The 21,504-nt window shown below is 45.6% G+C and overlaps 1 protein-coding gene across 1 annotated transcript in view; it reads right to left on the minus strand.

Annotated features, from left to right (window-relative positions):
* The window catches only part of SHANK3 (SH3 and multiple ankyrin repeat domains 3), a 352,775-nt gene that overhangs the window by 236,168 nt on the left and 95,103 nt on the right, over nt 1-21,504 (minus strand). Inside the window, exons 10-11 of the mRNA XM_035335012.1 lie at nt 19,105-19,171; nt 2,524-2,702 (exon numbers count right to left, since the gene is read on the minus strand). Of these exons, the coding sequence (XP_035190903.1) occupies nt 2,524-2,702; nt 19,105-19,171 (246 nt within the window). The remainder of the gene's footprint in view (nt 1-2,523; nt 2,703-19,104; nt 19,172-21,504) is intronic.

The raw sequence follows: 21,504 nt of genomic DNA on the forward strand, positions 1-21,504 counted from the left end.
CTGGGGCAGTTGAGCCCTGTCCAACAGAGGGAACACAGCAACGCAGAGGGAACACAGAGCAACGTGTGAGAGTGGCTATCGGCTCAGATCCCATTGCCTGACTCAACAGCCATTTCTTCTCTGCCTCTTTGACTTAACATCTTCCGTTTCTCACGTCACCAAGACCACCTCTGTACAACTCTGACAGCTCTGACATGACCAGCATGTACGAGGTGTTGAGCACGTAGGTTGCATGTGTGAGCTTCATTTGCCCCAAGCTCGGTGCTATGAATCTCACAATACTCCTACCCCTAAAAAATGATACAAGCATCTGAAAAAATGGAATAAAATGTGGTTTTATATGCATTTTCTAAAATGCATGTGGCTAGAAAAAATTAAGTCGATTACAACAATCCTGTATAAATTTGCACAAGCAGGAAACAGAAGACGGGGCAGATGCTTGCTCCACCAGTGCTGGCAGTAGGACTCGAGAGGTGACCGCCTTCCTGTGCCCCTCGCCATGAACTGGCCTGGCTGGGGGAGGCTTGAGCTTTTACCATGATGCCCCCTCCTCCTTGTTGCCATCAGGGGCTCCAGGTAATTTTGAGAATAGTTCCAAAAGCTTATTGATTATAAAACCCCATAGCATTATTTTACCCACAACAGCCTCCTAATGCTTTTATAAACATACCGTGCTTCTGGCTTTAGCACATTCCTGAGGCAGTGAATTCCAGAGCTAACTGCAGGGTGGAAAAAAAAAGCAGTCTTGTACTGGTTTTCACTTTGCTTGCCATTAATTTCATTGCACATTTCTTTTTCCTTGTGCCATGAAAAAAGCAGAAGTTCCCTATTTCCCTTTTATAAACCATTCAGTATTTCCAATATTTTTAACATATTTCCTCCTATTCATCTCGTTTCTAAGGTAACAATCCTGCTCTCTAAATCTCTCTTCAAAGCAGAGATTTTTTTTTCATTCCTGATGATTTTTGCTGCATCTCTGGGACCCTTTAACTCACTCTACTCTCACTCACTAGCAGTGCCCACACTGGTGCATAGCACTCAAAGGTGTCATCATGGATTTTAACCATGGCGTTAGACTATTTTCCACTTTATCATCCATCACGCTCTGTAGGTGACCTAATATCACTGCATTTTGTACTGAAGCTGCACATTGAGCAGAGGTTTCCAATGAACTCCTTAGAAAACAATCTGCAACTTCTCCCAAGTTAAACTGTTAATTAGGAATCCTACCTTTTGCATTTATTTTCATTATTTTTTTATTCACCAACGTGTTTCTTTTTCCCCAATTTCTTTAAATCACCTCAAAGGGCCTCAAAGCTGTTTCTGGTATGGAGTTAATGTAAACAACTGTCATCTGCAGACTGGTTCTTCACTGCTCACACCCTTTTCCTGGTCATCAGTAAACACAACCATAGCCCAGACTGGGCACCTGCCCTTCAAACTCCTGCTCTGACCTCACAGTATTAGAATTTTTTGTTAGCCCCTTCCAGCAGATGTTGTTTTACACCAGACATGGCCACATTCAGTCTTGCCTCTCTAACAAAGGACTTGGGGAAGAAAAGCCTGAACCCCAGTCCCCACCAAAGGGACCCTGGTCAACCACCACTCTCCAGCAGCAGCTATCCTCAGGGAGGTCTTTGCTGTCCGAGATGACCAGCAGTTTTTCCCCCTAAATCAGCGATGAGGCCCATGCCTTGACTTCCACTCAAAGGTAAGCTCCAGCTGTGACAAGCGGTCTCAGAGCTGGAGTTCACTTTGCACTTGGCCACTCAATGGCTGGGGAACAGCAGGAGAACCAAGAATCACTCCCGCACATATCGGCCACTGGAATCATCTGCAGCACAATGAATGCCTTCCCGTGCTGACTAGTGAGAGGGTGACCGTGCCCATCAGCCACTCACAGGCCCAAGAGGGTCCCACAGAGCAACCACCTGTGCAGGCAGACACAGAAGGCAGCGATAACCGCAAGTCAGCTTGGATGCATTAGGTGTTGGCTTATCTGCAATATGCCACCTCGAAGTATTAGTTTTCAAGATGCATTCATTGTCATAGCAACAACAAGTGCAACATGGAATTGATGTACTTACCATCCTTCTGAGATGCAAAATTAGACTGAGGGCTGGGGAGCAGATTGAAGAAAACAGCCCCCACAGTGCTCGCACCAAGCCCCGGACAGCCCCGCTCCCTGCAGTGCTGGGGTGGGGAGATGCAGCCCTGTACCAGACCGCACCAGCCTCCCTGCTTCTCACCCGGGGTCCCAAAGGTGCCCAGCTCCATGCGGGTATGGGGTTCCCATGGGTGCTGATGCCCACAACAGCCACAGCACGAGTCAGCCTTGATCTGCCTCCCCCTGGCCCCTTACCTGGCCTTGCCACGGCTGCTCCTCCGGAGCGTGGGCAGGTCGGCCTCCTTCTCCTCCTGCACACGTTGCAGGGATGGGGAGCGGCTATGGGCGCTGCGGGTGCTGCTGGAGCTGGCCAGGCTGCCGTCCCCACCGCCGGCCCCTGCTGCAGCCTCCTGCATCTGCACCAGCAGCTGGGGGGGCAGGCTGCGCAGCGAGGGCACTGGTGAGTAGGACGCCCGGCTCTCTGCCTTCAGGTTGTTGTCGCTGGCCGAGCGCTGCAGCATGCGCGGTGAAGAGAGGCCGCCAGCACCGAGGATCCGTCTCCGCTTTGTGTAGCTGGGAGTTTCTCTGAAAGGCACTGCAAAAGAGCCAGGAAAGCAGCATTAGCTACCAGGCACGCAGGACAAAGCTGGTGTTGGCCGGTCATGCTGGGGCAGGAAGATGGTGGCAGAGAGCACAGAGCTGGGGCAGGAGTGGAAGAGCGTCCCTGTGGGAGCACAGGAACAGCCATAGCAGATGAGGATGTGTCTCCATCTGCTTCCAGGTCCCATGCCAGCAAGACACCCAGCGCACACTGCTCTCCTCAGGGAACATCTGCAGGCCTGGGAGCACATGGAGCCAGCGAGTTGGATGGCATGGCAGTGTGGGGAGAGCTAGGAAGCAGTGTCTGGAAAAGCATCAAGGAGCCCTGTGGGGGGACACAGTGATGGTGAGGGTCAGGGCCACCAGCTTCCAGCCCACCTCCAGCTACCACTCTGGTCTGGAGGTGGCGACACAAACACAGGACATTGTCCTGGCTGTGATCCTGGCCACCAGTTACTCCTCTGTTCTGGAGGTACAATAGGCCTAAAGCTATATCTTTAGGCACGTGCCATCTCTAAGCCTCAAAAATGTAGTGTACATAATAAAACAGCTACACTGCCCTTCCTGACCATGTAGCTAACTCTTACCAGTGTCTGGAAGAACCAAACCTCACAAAAGTACCTGGAGATGCCAACTCCTGCTTCTGCCAGCAGCTCTGCAGAAGGAGGAGGAGTGGAAATGGGAAAGTTCCTGTAGATGCAGAGGGATGAGCGCTCTGCTGCAGACATGGCACATGCACACTGTGGAGCCGGAGTGTTGCAGAACTTAGGTCAGGACAGACATATTTTCCTGAAGTTTGTTCAGTGAATCCATTTTCATTCTAAAGTTTAACATGTTTAAAGTTTGCCTCACATCTGTGACAGCCTTCAGCAGGGAACCCATAGTCAACAATATCCACTTGTTTCATAGGATATCCCAGACTGGAAGGAACCCACAAGGACCATCAAAAATCTAACTCCTGGCTTCACAGAGGACTACCATAAAAATTAAACCATACGTTTGAGAGCATTGTCCAAATACTTTTTGATCTCTGGCAGGTTTTGTGCCGTGACCACCAAGGCTGTTGCAAATGCAGTGACAAAAGCAAGGGGATACTTAAAACACACCGTCTGATGCACTGCAGAGATCTCCTGCACTACAAAGTTCTCCTGCACTCCTGCTCAGAGGCATACTCAGAAGTGGTGCGATCCTGCTAACCGGGGACTGCACAACTTCACCTTTCCAAGATGACTCCTTCCATGGTAACTTGTACCTGGTGTGCAAACGGGTGCTGAACCCTGAGCACTCTTTAGCTACCACAGCCAACAGGCTTCAGAGGAAGGGACTGGCCAGGTATCTGAACAGGACATTGCCTGACATTTAGCAAGGTCTCTTACCCTGTTTGATCCCTGACTGAATGCCTTCAAAGCACTTTCCAGCTGTGCTGTACAGCCACACTTGCAATATTTTTCTGAGGAATAATTTAGGTTCAAAGTACAAGAATTTCAGGATCCTGTAAATCTTCTTGTTGTCATAGCAACTCGATGCATTTGTTCTCTGATGTTCCAACCACGTGGCGGGGGATTTCTGCCGGCAGTGTCTGTGCTCCCTGCAGCGACTCAGCCCAGCTCCCAGCCCAGCACCACACCAAGGTGTCTCTGCACCTCTGCCCACGGCTGCAGCACTACAAGTGCCTCGCATCCAGGCCACCCCGCAGGAAAAACAGGTCAAAATGGGAACCCAGAAAGAACAAGAGATATCAGATGGAAAGAGGCAAGGTCCAGGCCACATAAAATGTGCTGTGGATTCAGGTGTGTGGGAGTCTGCAGGGCTGTAGCAAACAGGACTCTAATCTGTAGCCAGCCCCATCAATGCAATACACTTGAGCTGAAGCCAGTCAGGGCTAACTACCACCCTTTCAAAGGCAACACTGAACATGTCTGGCTGACAAGGACTGCCAGCCTGAGTTTGTGTGTCATCCAGACATTTTATTTTGTACTACATCACCTCTCAGAAAACCACTTTAAAAAATCAGAGAAGCAAATATTAAATGGATGCCTGTCACACTGACAGATTTAAAAATTATTAGAAATTGGAAATAGTCACTGGAAATGCAAGGAAGTTCCTTGCTAGTCTCCAATACCTGTTTTCAAACCAAAGTAATCCATGCACTTTAAACGTCGTTGTTGAAAAATAAAAATAAATAAATAAAAGGACAGAATTACTTTTAGTAAAATAAGTGCTGAATGCTGACTAATGATGAAAGCACATCAATCAGTGGCCTAAATACGTTTCCAAGCTGAAGGCCAAGGCAAATAGCAATGAGTACACCCATGGTGTGCTTCCAGGGACCCAAAACAGGTGAAACTTGGTGATCATGGGACTGTAACCTGTGAAAGGCTGTGAACTCATAGTGGCTGTCAACCAAACACAAGCTCAGTGCAACTCTGATGGGAACAGAGTCAATCTGAGCTAATTACGTCTAAACTGGGGAACAGAAAAGCCCCAGAGAGGTGATCTCAACAGTGCTCTATCAGGAGGCAATGCCACAGCTGGAGAAATGCGAGGTTTGGAACCACACGATATTAAACTTTGCTAGACTGAAAATATCAAGGAATAAATCAAGATCTAGAAGAATGTGCCTGACCAGCTCTTTGCCTGCCTTGGACAAAACCAGGAGCAGCAGTCAGTCTTCTGCAGACAGCTAGGGCTACTGGACCTCTGCACCAGCCAGTCAGGCTGAGTCTGCACTGTGCTCCCCCTGCGCGTGCATGGCCTCATCCTTTACTACAAGGAGGCCAAAGCAGTCACCAAGTGCACCAGATCTGCAGCCACAGCCCAGCCAAGGCTGTATCTGGCTGGGCTCAGCATCATGGATCTTGGCACCAAAGCCAGAAAAAAATGGAGGAAAACAAGAATACAGCAATGAAAACGTCAGACAGCAGGAGATGGTCTGGTTTGCTTTGGTGCACTTGATAAATTAATTCTGAATTTCTAGATATTAACTGCTTAGAAAAAAAAATCATTGCTGTATGTTGAAGTAATTGCGTACAAGCTCACTGTAAAACTATCCTGTTGGCAAGCTGCTTTTACTCAACTGAACTAGGACTGGCAGAACTTGGCCAGTCGTGCAGTAGGCATGGTCTTTCATAAGAAAAATAAATAAATAAATAAATAAATAAATCAGGGCAATAATCTGGAAAAAAATCTGGAAAACATTGTTAGCATTCAATATAAGAGAAAAGGGGGAAAAATTGAAAAGCAATGACTTATCTTGCAAGTAAACAAAGCAGCACGCCTGACAAGAGATCCTTTCAGTCTGTGTGAGATCTCTGCTCCTGGTAGCCTTAGCTTAACTGAGAAGAAGCAGAGTCCTGCACTGCAACCAGCATGGACATCGCTCCAGGAGACGTGGAGTGGTACAGACTTTACTGTGAGATGTTCACAGCAGGCACCAATTATTAGGCAATGAGACACAAACAGGTTGCTCAAGGACTCCCTGGTGAAAGGGAAGGTACTTTATAATTTCTGACACAGGTCAGGGAAATTCTTTAATTTAGGCTGTCAAATTAATCACCTGGTTACCCATTTCCACGCTCTCCACAAGAGCAGTCATCACCTTACATATGCAAAGTGCTCACTCCCAGCACGAAAATTATAGAATCCACTCTAAAAACAGAGCAAAACACAGCCACTGTCTCAGATTCACATCAGAGATGAAGAGCAGCAGGGCTGCAGAAAAAAAGCCCAGGACCACTCTGCTACTCACTAATCCGTTTATCATAACATCAAGCATAAGAGTCCCTGAATTACAGCATAACATAGCATTTACAGGAGTAAATAAGAAGCTGTCCAGGTCACATAATAGACTGGAAAGACAAGGTTTCCTGACTGTTTAACTCTAGAAGTGTGTTACAAGAATGGTATTACAGCTGCAAAGGCAATCTCTTGACAGACAGGAAGATACCTGCACTGACTAATTTAACTTGTTCCCCAGCAGACAGTAACTGCACGTGATCAAGACAGATTACTTCACTTGCCAAAGTGCAATGTAGGGGGGGCAAGGGAGTCACAAGTCCAGATGGTGAGTGAAAAAATTGCTTCCAATACTATCACAGGAGCAGAGACTTTTATGTGACACACATGCATACTGTGTGAAGTTCCTTAGGTTCTCAGGTGTCCAGCATGCCCCGATGTCTCCTGGCCAAGGCAGCTATTCCCCGGGACCCAGGGCACGTACCTTGGCATATACAGGACAGCTCAGCGGACTCAGCAAAGTCCTTGGGAGCCTCAGTGCAGAGGTACTGCTGACAGAAATCTGCCTGCTCCAGCTTCAGTGCCTAGTCTCTGGAGCCTAGACTGCCCGTTTCTGGGTCACTGTGTAGCTGGGAAGGCCAAGACCAGTTTCTACAGAGAGGTTAGTGAACCAGGGATGATGATACCTGCCCTGGAAAGCTTGGCTTTAACTGAGAACACAGATGAACAGACATCCAGGCAGCTTCACAGGAGGATGGCAATCAAAGGAATACAGCTATTGCTTGTATGAACTACTGTAGGACTTTTCTCCCTAGACACTCCAGAGATTCTTCAGAGCCCTCATCTAAACACAGACTTACATCCGGTCATTCTGGATGATATGCCATGTAGATACATGCAAGCCTGGGTCTGCTCTCACAACAGCAATTAGATATATTCAGAGAGGTACAAAAACATGTTTGGCTGTGCTATGCAATGAGATGAAGACAGCAAGGGAGACAAAATCTGTTGCATGTGGCAGAACTGTGGGAGAGAAAAATGCGCCTTGGCCAGATGGGAGAAAGGACAGAGGAGATACCCACATTGCATGGGGAGCTGTGCTGAGGCAGATCCATGGGATGGACCCCAAAATGGACGAGCTAATGGTGGAGGCAGTTTGGTGTTAAAGGGTATTATGGGTGCACTTGTTTGCACAAGAAAGTCCAGCAGAAAATCAGCACTTGGCACAGGCACAAGGACAACAAAGGTACCATGAACATGTCTGGGGGCTGCAGCAGACAGAAGATCGAGGCCGCCATGTACTCGAGGCAGTGACACAGGCAGCTGTGCAAAGGACAGGAAAGCGTTTGTCCAGTCCTACTCTGCACTGGTGCAGCCTTGCCTCAAGGACTGTGTGCAGTTTTGGGCATCACAATATAAGAAGGACATAAAACTGTTAGAGTGTGCAAACAAGGGCTGCAAAGATGGTGAAGTGCCCCGAGGGCAGGAGGTATGAGGAGCAGCTGAGGTCACTTGGTTTGTTCAGCCTAGAGAAGAGGAGGCCCCACAGCGGCCTGCAGCTTCCTCACGGGGGGAGCGGAGGGGCAGGCGCTGAGCTCTGCTCTCTGGGGACAGCGACAGGGCCCGAGGGAACAGCATGGAGCTGGGACACGGGAGGGTCAGGCTGGGGGTTAGGGGAAGGTTAATCACTGAGAGGGAGACCAGGCACTGGAACAGGCTCCCCAGGGCAGTGGTCATGACACTGAGCCTGATGGAGCTCAAGAAGCATTTGAGCAACACTCTCAGACATATGGCTTTATTTTTGGGTGGTCCTGTGTGGAGCCAGGATTTGGACTTGATGATCCCTGTGGGTCCCTTCCAACTCAGGATATTCTATGATTTTGTGATTCGTTGAGAGCTGCACTTCCAGCAGAGCCTCGCTCAGTACTGGGAGCTCACCAGGGAGCCTTTACTGCTGTTTTTAAAAAGGCCTTTTCTTGGAGCTGTAAGCAAGAGACCAACGACACTCACATGTGATTTGTTGTTTACTTCTCTCCCTGGTGGAGCACAGCATATTCAGAAACAAAAATCTGGGGGAAACCCGGCACTTCATTGGGAGATGAGTGAAAGAGAACTGAAAATGCTGAATTAACCGTCACTCTTTGTTTTGAGCAGCACGTTTCAGAGGCTCTGGCTACCTAACAGAGAAAAACATAGAGCAGACACAAACTTGCAACAGCCAAATGATGTGTAATGACATCTAGGTCTCTAGGATGCACAATAATCCCAGGCCCATTTACTGTCTTAAAAGCACAAAAGGACATGTCTAACAGGTTGTCCTACGGGACAGCAAGGTCTCAGCTGCCATACAGGTGCCAGTGAGGATGCTGAGGTCCTGCCTGGCTGCACTGTCTCTAACCCTGAGGGCCAACCGCCTCCAGCATTATGGCACAGATTCATTCAACCAAAAAATTGGGTCGCTCAGCTTTACAGAGAACTTTGTTGTCTTCTGATCAGAAGTACATTAAGTAAGGTATCCATCATGCTGCTGTCCCCACTGCATCCACTGAGTGAGCCCCAACTTGTCACTGAGACTTAACTCTGCCCCATTCCCTGCCAGTCACTGTCATACCAGTGCGAAAGAGACTGAAATCATGCTCTTTACTACAAAGAAGATAGCTGGAAAGGAGGACTGGAGAGGGCTGCTGGCAGGTCTCTCCTCCTGGGGATCTCTTGCAGGACACTACATGTGTGTTCACCAATCCAAAGACTCCCCAGTGCCAGAAGGTGGTGGCACTCCACCTTGTCCCCTGGGCCCTGCCCACAGCATGCCCCCAATATATGGTGCATGACCTCCCAGAGTCCAGGCCAACCTGCCAGCCAGCTTATCTCAACAGCAATGGGGCAGTGAGCCCAGTGCAGGTGGAGGGATGGGGTCACTGTTCCCTGAGGGAGTGGGAAGATGAGGCTGGGGGAGCCCAAGGCATGCTCTGGCCAGTTCTATAGGCAACAAAGCCACCTTCTCACTGCACCTCAAACTATCTGAAACTGGTAATAATAATAAAATGCTGACCCTAAGCTGCAGCGACCAGGTGCAGAGACAGGATGGTTTCAGCCTGTTGTGAGGCAGCCAATTCTAGCAAAGGCTTCCTCTTCCCAACCCCCAAATCCACTGTTCCCAGTGGGGAAGGGAGGGAAGTGAGAGCAATAAAAAAAAAAGCACCAAAAAACAACTTTGTGCAGTTCGTACAATCAGCTTTGAAGATTCTTTTCTATACCTTCTCAAGAGTTTAATCAAAGTGTGTTTACTGGGTTTCTCGCAGCAAAATGAATCACTTCAGTTACCATGACAGCGCTGCTCGAAGAAGCACAACCGTGCTCCAGCCAGCCTGGTTAATCTGACACTTCCGTGTTTGCTTTTGCCCTCCACAAGGAGAAATGCACGGCTCTTGGGTTGAAAATGCCTCTTGCCGCTCAGGTGCGGTAGGAGCGGGGTGCAGCCAGGGTTCCCAAAGGAGTTCTGGGCCCCGAGATGCTGCACTGTCACTGGGCGGCACCCGGACCACGCTCCAAACAACCCCAAGCTTCAGGCTAATGAACCAAAATGTAATCAACACTCTGAGGTTATTTAGAGATTTACTGGCTTGATGTTAAATATTCATGTAAAAGAGCAAAAGAGCACGAAGTGCAAATGTCTCCGCAGTTCCAAGCTGAGAGGCCACATTTACATTTTAATAGTGGAAAATTACAAAGCAGAACGAAGAAGGCACATTGCATCTCCCCTCATGTGGCACATTGACGCCCAGGCTTCTCTGCCATGCATGAGAGAGAGGCTACTCCAAGAGACCTTTCAGGTATTTTTTTTTCCAGGAATGAAAACTAAAGGAAAGTACACAATGATCAGGCAGACCGGAGCCACCACCTCAGTTCCAGCAAGGTAACTGTTAATTTACCTCAATTTACCTCAGTACTGAGAAAGAGTGCACTGGTAGGCATTGGAGTCAGTGTTGTCGTGTGCCCCCCCCCCCCCTCCCCCCTTTAATTAAAAAAAAAAAATCATCCTCTAATGATTTCTTCAGTCATCTTCATTTGCCTCTCAATTACCCATTCTCGTGTGATGCTTCATCCCTGGACGTAGCCCCTCAGAACTGCCCCCTCCTACCTCACTCCTCCATCTCAGTGCAGGTCTCTTGCCCCATCCCACTCGGAGTGTCAGCCTTATGTCGCTGGGGACAGATTTCTCTCTGCTAAAACTTAAATTGATTACAGATTTCTCTCTGTAAAACTTAAATTGAAACCACTAAAAATACATTTTAATCAAACTTGCTAGCTTTTCCCTACAAACCGTCCTCAAATGTGCTGCCAATTCACCTGTGAGTAGTACATGATACGAGATTGTCAGTTTTTCTCTTCAGACAATATTTATCAGCCTGATACATATAATCACCAGAAGATTTTCCTTGCAAGAATTTTTCATTCCTCTGCTTTTCCTTGTCATATTCATAACACTGAGAGTCCTGCTTGGACTCTCAGGTCACTGCTCCAATCCCCGCAGAGGAAATCCCGGCAACTGCATAGACCCATTACAGGAGTGACACAATGAAGTTAACAGTGATGACCAGAAAATCAGAAGCATCAAAACAGTGTTTCTGATCTATATTTGAAAATAATTCCTATACATACCAAAAATATCCATATCAAAAATGCACCCAGAAATAAAGCAGGTTAAAACTTCCCCTCACATTTCCAAGGATAGCAGCAACAGATGTTTGTTCAGTTACGTACATTGAAATTAGCAGGTCAAAAGCTTCTGCAGCAGTCTTCAAAAGAATATGCCATACAGCTCACTGAATCATTGGCCTGTATCTACAATACTCCTTAAAAAGTGTCATTGGATAGGGAGGCAGTTTTGAAAGGGTCAGCAGGATTACTCAGATAACCGCAGAAAGCATAGCTTTATATCATTTATAGCGAAGGACTAGAAACACTGAAACAGAACACTTAACAATTGAAAAATAAAGCATGAGAATTTAATTTATATCACCCAAGATGGCTTTAAGAACTCAAATCTCACTGACAAAAATAATAAGCTTGGGTGAAACCGCTGACTTCACTGTAATGATACTGATTACATGCTATCTGTCAAGATACAAGGGCAGATTTTAACAGACAATAAGACAAAATAATCAGTCATTAATGGAGAACAATTGGGAATGTTTCCAATATTATCCAGTAAGCCAGTTCTTGTTATAGTAATATTTACATTTTTACCTTTGCCAATGACCTCTCTATATATGGACGTATATACAGTAATATATATATATATATATACACACACAGACAGAGAGAGAAACACAGATCATTGGCAATAAAACTGCAGGTGATGCCATGGCTGGTGCAACAGCATATGAGAGAGGGTGCTGACACAGTGGAATCTTGAGCATTTGTTAGATGGGATCATCTGAACACATTTCATTTCCTTCTGATGGAAGACAAAGCAGTTGGGAAACACAAACACAGGTTGTACAATACAGAACTGGTCTTTGAAAAAGAGCTCCTTTCAGCAAGACTGAAACAGGCCAGTGATTCCTGACACAAACCATCTACAGACAAACTCCAAGACCAAAGCAGTGAGCAGAAAAGCTAACACAACCACTAGATATATCAATCCCTGAAAAAGGGCAGCACAGTCTGTTCATCCATAAGGTTATTATGGAAAAATGCATCGGAACACAGTCAACATTGCTAAAAAGAATGTTAAACTTTTGTATGTTTTTTGGGATGTTAAAAAGCAGAAAGAGTTCCATATAAAGCCATGCAAAGGCTCAGAAGCTGGTCAAGCTGACCTATACTAAGAAAATAAGTAAACAGAAGCTAGTCACAGTTTGCCACGGTAACAGAGTGTCACAAATTTATATATTGGGAAATCTACAAAATATACTCCACAATAGAAATTTTCTGCATAAGAAACTTATGCAAAAGTTTGCACATAGTTGTGCAAGTGATGAGTTTTCATCACAAGGTGACAATACTGGCCACTCTGGTCTTAAAATTTAAGCATCGTTTTGAGGAACTTGTCAAACTGTCCATGAAAAAATAAATCATAGAATCATAGAATGGCTTGGGTTGGAAGGGACCTTAAAGATCATCTAGTTCCAACCCCCCTGACATAGGCAGGGATGCCACACGCTAGATGAGGTTTGCCAGGGCCCCATCCAGCCTGGTCTTGAACACCTCCAGGGATGGGGCATCCACAGCTTCTCTGGGCAACCTGTGCCAGTGCCTCACTACTCTCTGAGTAAAGAGCTTCTTCCTAACATCCAATCTAAATCTCCCCTCTTTCAGTTTAAAACCATTCCCCCTTGCTCTATCTTGCCAGGCACAGAGGTGAGGCTCACCGGTCTGTAGCTCTCCAGGTTTTCCTTTCTACCATTTTTTAAAATGGGAATGATGTTTCCCTTTTTCCAGTCACCGTGGACTTTGCCAGCCATGATTTTTCAGATATAATGGAAAGTGGCTCGGGAACTACACAGCCAATTCCCTCAAGACCCTGGCATGCATGTTGTCATAGGCTCCATAGACTTGTAGCTGTTAAGTTGCATCAGGAGGTCCCGAACTTGCTCCTTGCTTACAGTGGGAGGGACTCTGCTCCCCCAGCCCATGCCTAGAGGTTCGTGGACTCGAGAGATGTGGGAATATTGACCACCAATGGAGATCGAGGCAAAGAAGTTGTTAAGCACCTCAGCCTTCTGGTTGTTGTTACCAGCCAACTGGTCTGTTGTTACCAGTTCTCCGTCTTCATTTGTCAGAGGCAATACGCTCTCCTTAGACTTTCTTTTGTGGCTGATGTACCTGTAGAACCCCTTCTTTTTATTCTTTGCATCCCTTGCAAAGTTTAACTCTGCCAGTGCCTTGGCTTTCCTGATCCCATCCCTGCACATCCAGCACCCAGAGAGGTGTCCTTCCTAATTCCTATGGAACAATTCACAGGTGTTTCCCTGCTGTTTTCTAAAGTATTGGCACCCAATGGTTCTTTGGAGTCACTTACAGGTACATCCTCTTCCCCTCTGAACCTAGTTTAAAGCTCTGCTAATGAGTCCAGCCAGCTTGCTGCCCCACTTGGTCAGGTGTGCCCCATCCCATGTCAGCATTCCCGGCCTCTGAGAAACACACGCAAGATCATAGAACCCAAAACCCTGAACATGGCACCTGCTATGCAGCCAATCATCACCTCATCCATATGCCACCTCCTCCTAGGGTCCCAGTCTCCAACTGGGAGGACTGGGGAGAACACCACTTGTTCTCCTGATTCCCTTCAGCATCTTTCGAAGGGACATAAAGATTTTTCCACTCTCTGGGTAATCCCAGAGTGAGCTTACACACACAGTTTCTAACATACAGCTTCAGAGCTCAGGGAGATACTTGGAACAGGCTTTGGATGAGGAAGGCACCTGAAGGACAAAGGAAACACTGATCTCAGGTTGGCTTCATGACACCCTCATTAATGAGAAATAACTTATTCTTTGGTTTGAGCTATAGAATGTCATAAAATTGAGACTTCTCAACAACGACTGACAATCCAATGCCCAAAGCCTCATGTAATCTTCCTAACGTGTCATGGTTTAAATTAATATCCTGGTGTCAATTCACACAGAGAAGGAAACTAGGCCACATGCATCAGGGTATGGGATGGGTGCCTAATGAGGAGATAGGTGACCAGATCATCTTCTGACCCTTGCTAGGCTTACCTCTTCATATACCTAAATACCTTGAAAAAAATCTGTCCCAAGGTAGCAGGAGAGAGGAAGACACTGTGCCAGCAACTCTACCCATACAGAGCTAACAGTAAGCCGGGGCTGTAGGATCTTCAGCAGACATGGGCAAAGAGTCTAACACATCCCAAAAGCAAGGACCACTGTGGACCACTGAAGCTGCAGAACCATACCAGAGGAGATGAGTTACTCCACCACCCCTGCCTGTACACCTAAAGAAAACAAATCTTGTTACGGTGCACTTCGGTTTGGCAAACAAATGCTGGTGATCTCATACAGATTGTAATTCCCCAACAAAAAGGTATTTTACGTAATATAGGGTACCTGTTTGGGGTCTCACTATGACTGATAATGAATTAATTCCTTTGACTTGAAGTTAGTGGTTGCTTAGTGACCATGAATCATGACCTGATTACATTCTGCATAAGAAAAAAGAATCCTCAACCAGTCTTACATACATGTACTGCTTAAGGTTAATTTCTCAGTATTGAGCTAATATAATATTATTTTCTTCAGATCTACTTTCATGTAGATAGAGTAAATATGAATAAAAATCAGGAGTTCAAAAAAAATAGCAAAGTTACACTACCACAATTATGAAATAAAGCAGCTGTGGTTAAATGCCTAGTTGGACAAAAGTGGCAAAATTAAGACATCAATTGGTATTGCAAAATATATTTTCCATAATTGAAGTTTAAATATCTGACATCAATATGGAACTACAATACACTCTAAATTGATAAGGGAAGCTAAAACATTAACAAAAAAAAAGAGTTTTCGGAATGGAGGAAAATTTTAAGAAGCTTTTTGGTCATTTTGTAGATGTAAAAGTAAATTCTAAAAGAAGCAGAAAGAGCCACTTGTATCATATCATGATGACAAAGCACAGGGAACTACTAATTAGCTGAAACAAACTTAAAAATTTGCAGGCTAAGAAAACTTCCCAGAAAGATGGATAATGAAAATTATTGAGCAGCTGACAAGGGATCCATCAGATATGTATAAATAAATAAAACAAAACAAAACAAAACAATGTGCAATTAACACTACTGGTAATGTTTTAGTGGAAAACAGGTAATGTGGTACACACCTGATGTTACTGAGTGGAGTTACACATATGGCTGGTAAATTCTGATGTGGATTTAAGACTTGAAAGCTGGTGGAACAAGCAAATGGACATGCCAGGAGGCGGATGGTGGTGCTCCATAGAGGACCAAAGGTTCACACGCAGCCCTGCTTGCACTGTTTCCCACTGACCAGGTCTTGGTGTTCCTGATAAACATGCAGCCTTTTTCCTCTGCCATCCCTTGCTTTTCCCAATCTGCCTGGCATGGTCAGAGACCGGGTTCTGCAGCTATACCCAAGAGGGTTAGGGCTGCCCTTGCCATACCAACGAAACCCCTCCAATAAGGGTGAGAATGGACCACCACTAATGAACAAGCACTGTGCTCTGCTGCTTCAAGCACACTGAGGATCTGTAGTGTCATTGCCAAGTCCTCACGATGTCCTCATGATCCAACCTCTCAGGTCCAACCAAGAAGAGAAAAGGCTGCATTTACTATACATGGCATTCTGTCTGCAGACTCAAAATATGAGAATCAGAAAACAAACAAACAAACAAAACAGCCCAATTCCATATTTGCAAATTTTCCTCACTTGTAAGAACACATTCTCCCTCCCCAGATTTGCAGCCTTCCACTCTATCTTCAACTTCAGTGCTGGTGCCTGTGTTGGAACAAGCAGATCTTGATGCCTGCAGTGACTGAAAGGACAGAACTGTGCACAGGAAACTGGAGAAAACTGCACAAGAAGTCCTGCAGCCCAATGGGCTGTTAAGAGCTGACACCGATCACCCAGAGTCCTCACTGTGGACATTTGGGGGCATCTTCCTTAAGCTATATCAACCCTAGCTAGATCCATGAACTGAATGCTTGTAAGTAGATAGAGCACATCAGCTGGAGCACAGTTTTGGGTTATTTTCACCTAAAAGAATTTCACTTCACACCCTCCAGACCTGCTGTACATTGTGAGACAAATCACAGCAAGTGTGGACAGCCAGCTCCACCTCAGGACACTCCTGATCCAAACAAACATTGATGAATGCTCTAAGAGACAGAAACTACAGCTATGTGCAGCAAGGATTGAAAGCTATTGCTAATCATCTTTCCTTCCACAGCCTTAACACAGCAAGTCCTCTCTGAATATTTCTGATGGTGGGGGCCACCAACTCCTGTCTCACCGACAGACAAGCGCTGCCTAATAGCGGGAACTTGAGAAGATTTCTCCAAGAGCTATCACCTACAATGCTGTACTGTCACGTATAATTCTACCCTTTCCTACCAGATTGTTTTAGTATTTCTGCAACTATTGTGATGGAACTATCAGAGAAAAGGAATAGAAACAGCCAGACTGCCTAACCCTGACCCCTTCCTTATCTTAAATCATGCCAATCTGCTCTCCTCCAGTCAGACACTCACACTTTTCAGATCTTAATGAACTTCAAAAAACAATTTATCCTTGCTTGGGAAATTCATCTGCTAGTCCCGTTGACTCCAGGTGGATACCATCTGGACCTGCTGGTTTGTGTGCAATTAGTTTGCAACTGTTATCTGACCTATTTTATATAGACAGCCATATCTAGAACATGAACAATTCATTCTTACCCAACGTGTTTTCATGCCATTTTTCCTTACATTTTTTTTTCAAGAAAAATAATTGAGCCATTCAATCACATATAGAATCGCAGAAAAATTTAGTTTGGAAGGGGACTTTTGGAGGTCATCTAGTCCAATATCCCTCTCACCACAGTCTCTTTCCTCTTGAGTTACTAGGGTGGCTTTCTTGTGTAAGAAATTTTTGGCTTTTCTTCACATCCTTTCTGACTCTTCTCACAAATCCTCAGCATCAGTGATAGTTAGCTGAGAAAAGAGGTGATGAAAGGATGGGTTAAGGCGCAGGTTTCTAGACTCACAGCCACTTCCAAGAACCAAGCCCAATACTCAAAGGCTGTTTCAGACTCTACAAGTCTTTCCACTTGATGCCTTGTGGGTTAACCCCAGCAGGCAGCTAAGCATCCCACAGCTGCTTGCTCGCTCTACCCAAGCAGGACTGAGGAGAGAATCGAAAAGATAAAAGTGAGAAAAGTCATGAACTGAGATAAAGACAGTTTAATAAGTAAAGCAAAAGCTGCACTCACAAGCAAAGCAAAACAAGGTATTTGTGCACTACTTCCGACTGAAAGGCAGATGTCCAGCCCTTTCTGGGAAAGCAGGGCTTCATCATGCACAATGGTTACTTGGGAAGACAAGCGCCATAACTCCCCCCCTCCTCTCCTCCCTTCCTCCTTCTTTATCCCCAGCTTCCACTACTAAGCATGGCATCATACGGTACGGAGTAACCCGTTGGTCAGTTTGGGTCCCTTGGCTGCATCCCCTCCCAGCTTCTTGTGCGCTCCCAGCCTCCTTGCTGGCAGGGCAGCATATGAAGAAAAGTTCCAGACTCTGTGTAAGCACTGCTCTGCAACAACTAAAACACCAGTGTGTTTTATCAGCACTGTGTTAATCATAAATCCAAAACCAGCACCATACGAGACACAACAAAGAAAATTAACTCTATCCCAACCAAAACCAGGACATGAGCTGATGATTCTGTACCTTCTGTGGAGGTACATGCACTGAGACAACAGTGAGCAAAAAAGTCTTTGTGGACAGCACAAGAAAGAAGGGAACACAGAAAGTTAACACTCTTTATATCTTTGCCACAGCAAGCTTACAGATTTCCAACTGCCCTTATAAATAGAATGAGCTCAACAAAATCATCCATGTTTGTTATACATTCTGGGAAATTTGACACAATTAGACAAAAAGAAATAAAGCTTTCCATTGTACAAGTACTTATTTATGGCTTCCATACAAAGTTTTTTAACTTCTACCTCATTTAGGCTTTCCAAAAATTTCTCTGAGAAAGGATCAAGGGGAAAGGTTAGAGAGAAAGGAGAAATATATGTCATTACCTCTACTTCTGCCTGTCTCACGTGTTTACCTAAACTGCTGAATGCCATTCCACAGTCTTTTTGGAATCCAAAACATAGCACCCTACTAGCTACAGTAAAGAAAATTAACTCTATCCCAGCCAAAATGAGGACATGACCTTATGATTCTGTACTTTCTGTGGACTGCACATTCACCAAGAACTAACTCTTTACATTTGTTTGCCCCTTGCTCTAGCGAGCTCGGATCCAATCAACTTTCTAGAACAATTCAGGAAAACTCAACAAGTGGTATATTTTATACCTAACCTAAAATTCAGTATTGCATGACATATATTATATTTCATGACAATGTCTACACCAAAGGAGAGAGCAGATGCTTCAAGGAAAAAAGCTAAACAGGAAATCAAAAAAAAAAATCCTCCATAAGGAAACAATACCAGAATACTACTTCACTTTTTCTTATAGAAGCTCCTGCGTGGGGCAGCTCCATAGCCATTATCACTAAGAGAGAGGACACGTCTCCTTCTTGCACCAAGTCCAGTTAATGGTCTTAGCAGGAGAGCATCTCTGACATGAAAGGGCCTCAATAATGCAGAGAGGGAGAGAAGGCAAGGGATTTTTCAGAGAGCTTTTCAGACCCACTCCAGACCAATTTGGCTAATTCTTTAGTCTGCTAATCACAGCAGCCATAAGCAAACACTGGACTGAATAAACTCGCTGAATAACGATGGCCCCGAGAGGAAAGTAGATGTGTCCTGACGCTCCCAAGACCCCAGACTAGCTGCAGGCTGCAGCTTCTGCTGATAACTGCAGGCAGCACTGGGAAACCACCAGTTAACATATCCATTATAAAATAGTCCTGGACTCTACAGTAAGTTTAAGAAGGGAGAAAAGGGGGAGAGAAAAAAGATCAAACTCACCAACATCGGACTCTTTGTGGGTTTTGATGATTTCAGCCAATTCAAAATTTCCTGCAATGATGGCCACCTGAAAAGAGAGGGAGGGAAGACAGTTGAGCAGCTCTGAACAGCACTGATCCTGTGCTTGCTTGCACAGATACCGCCATATGGACTAATAACAGCTGCCTTCCATGGGGGACGCAGAGCCAACAATTGTTCTGCCTCAGCTCACCCAGTCAGTAACCCCAAGGTGTAAATACACTCTCAGCATTGCAAGGAGAGCGTATGTCAATTGTTTGTGCAATGAGAAGGTGGTAAATAGCTCAGAGATAACCATTCCCATCTCCTCAGAGTTTGGTGGTGATATGCCTAACACCAGCTAGGAATTCATTTTAGGTCTTGCAGGTACTGACCAGCTTTCTCAAGCCTGGAGGCTTTCAGCAAACGATAGTTAGCTGATGAAAAGCAGCTTAGCAGAAACCCAGCTTTCTGCATGCCCTACCTGAACCGTCCCCAGGCTCCTGCTCACTCCAGGCTGCATTGGCTGAGGAACCACTTGCACTCAGCTGCTGCAGCAGCTTGCCCCAGGAAAGCCATAACACATTAGACCAACATGAAATATTGCTTTACCCAACACCCATCCTACAGTTTCTCTCCACATGAAAAATATTAACTCAAAAGGACAAGGGAAGAGGGGAAGCTGAACGTGGATCTGCCAAGGGAACACACAGACATGGTCTTCCTTTCTCCAGGAACTGCTTCCACCGATGCTCACGTCCTGGGGAACAGCAGAACACCAGCAGTCCTCAGGAAGGTAGGTTAGAACACGAGTAAGAGAAAAGAGACTGAAGCACTGCTCTCCTGAAGCATGTACTCAACGGATAGACTAGAGGCATTACATAAACTTTTTGTTGATTTCTTATATATTTTGTGAGGGGGGTGGTGGTGGAAGGGGTGGGGGTGGCAGGAAATACAGCACTGAATCACAGCTAGTAATTCCAAGCTAGTTGTGATGTTTTTTCAGAACAAGGTCCAAAAATAATATTTTAAAATGTGAAAGAACCACAGTGAGATGGGTAGGAGAACATGAAGTCAGTTGCTGGTCCTCAAAATATTAAACTGGAAGAACTGCTCCGGACCGAACTGTTCAAGTCTTGCATTTGATGCAACCGGCCCTGCACAACAACGCCTCTCCTGCCCCCACAGCAGCAAAGCCATACCATGCTCACACGGCAGGAACCCCTGGGGACTGTGCAGCACCTACAGCTGATTCGGGAATGAGAACCAGCTGGACCAGACAGATTCCCAGTAGAAAAAAAGTGCTACTGCTCAGAGCATGAAAACACCTCTACGAGCAGGCTGAGATACTTATGATGATTTTGCCTGTTCCATGCTAGGACCATTTTGCTGCACCCCCCCACTTTTTTAAACTTAGGATTGATATTTGGGACAAAAAAATTTGATCAGGCAGTCAGTAGAAACCGAATCAATCCAGACACCAACAGAGTCAAGAGCAATATTGGCAGCTCCAGCTGCCTGTTAAACATTTTCCTGCCCTCCTACAAGAACAGCTTTTAGAAATACGAGATTCATTTGCATTTTACCACTAACTTGTGATGAAGGGATATTTTTAGCTTAGTGACTCAGTACAGCATGTACACCTCTCTACTACGATCCTTTATCAGCAGAAATAGTCTTACTATTCTCAATAATGCTCAATATAGCTCAACAATGTTTATATGAGTTTTTTTTTTCATTCCTGAGTCCTAGAATTCATGCTGCAACTCCTCAGCCAGAACTGTAAGAGATCAGTAATGGCTGGAAGAAAGGAAACCTTCTGCAATCTCAAAATGAGGCCACAGTAACAGAGAAAAAAGAGTAAGAAATGCTGTTTTCCCCCAAGCTTGCTTCCAATTGCAATCTGTCTCTCTATATACATATACAAGGCTGACTGGCCCAAACACCAAATTCTCTAAACTGGCAACAAAAGCTTTTGTACAGAAGGACAAATAACCAGAATTTGGGGAGGTTTGACAGCTGGAAAGGAGAACTTAGAAAAAGCATTTGAACCTCAAGGTTCTTCAAACAATTAACACCGTCTTGGTGAAAAATCCAAATTCAAAGTAAAAATTATGAGTTTCATTAGATATATCCAAAACATATGATTCCATAGTGAATGCACATGCTGCAACATGAACTGCTTCTGCCACTGCACATACCCGATGGCATCTCTCCTGGTCCAGCTGCAGGTGGTGGAGGTCTCCTACAGTTGCACCCACCACCCAGCAGGGAGGTCTGACAGCTGACACAGGACCCCTGTGTGCAGGCAACAGAAGCACTCGCTCTCATAGCCGTGGAACTGTTACAACTTCCAGGAAAGGCGAGAAGAAACATGCTGAATAAGAAGCCTGCTAAGAATAT

This window comes from Oxyura jamaicensis, chromosome 1 (genome assembly GCF_011077185.1).
Source record: "Oxyura jamaicensis isolate SHBP4307 breed ruddy duck chromosome 1, BPBGC_Ojam_1.0, whole genome shotgun sequence".
In the NCBI taxonomy this organism is placed as follows: Eukaryota; Metazoa; Chordata; class Aves; order Anseriformes; family Anatidae; genus Oxyura; species Oxyura jamaicensis.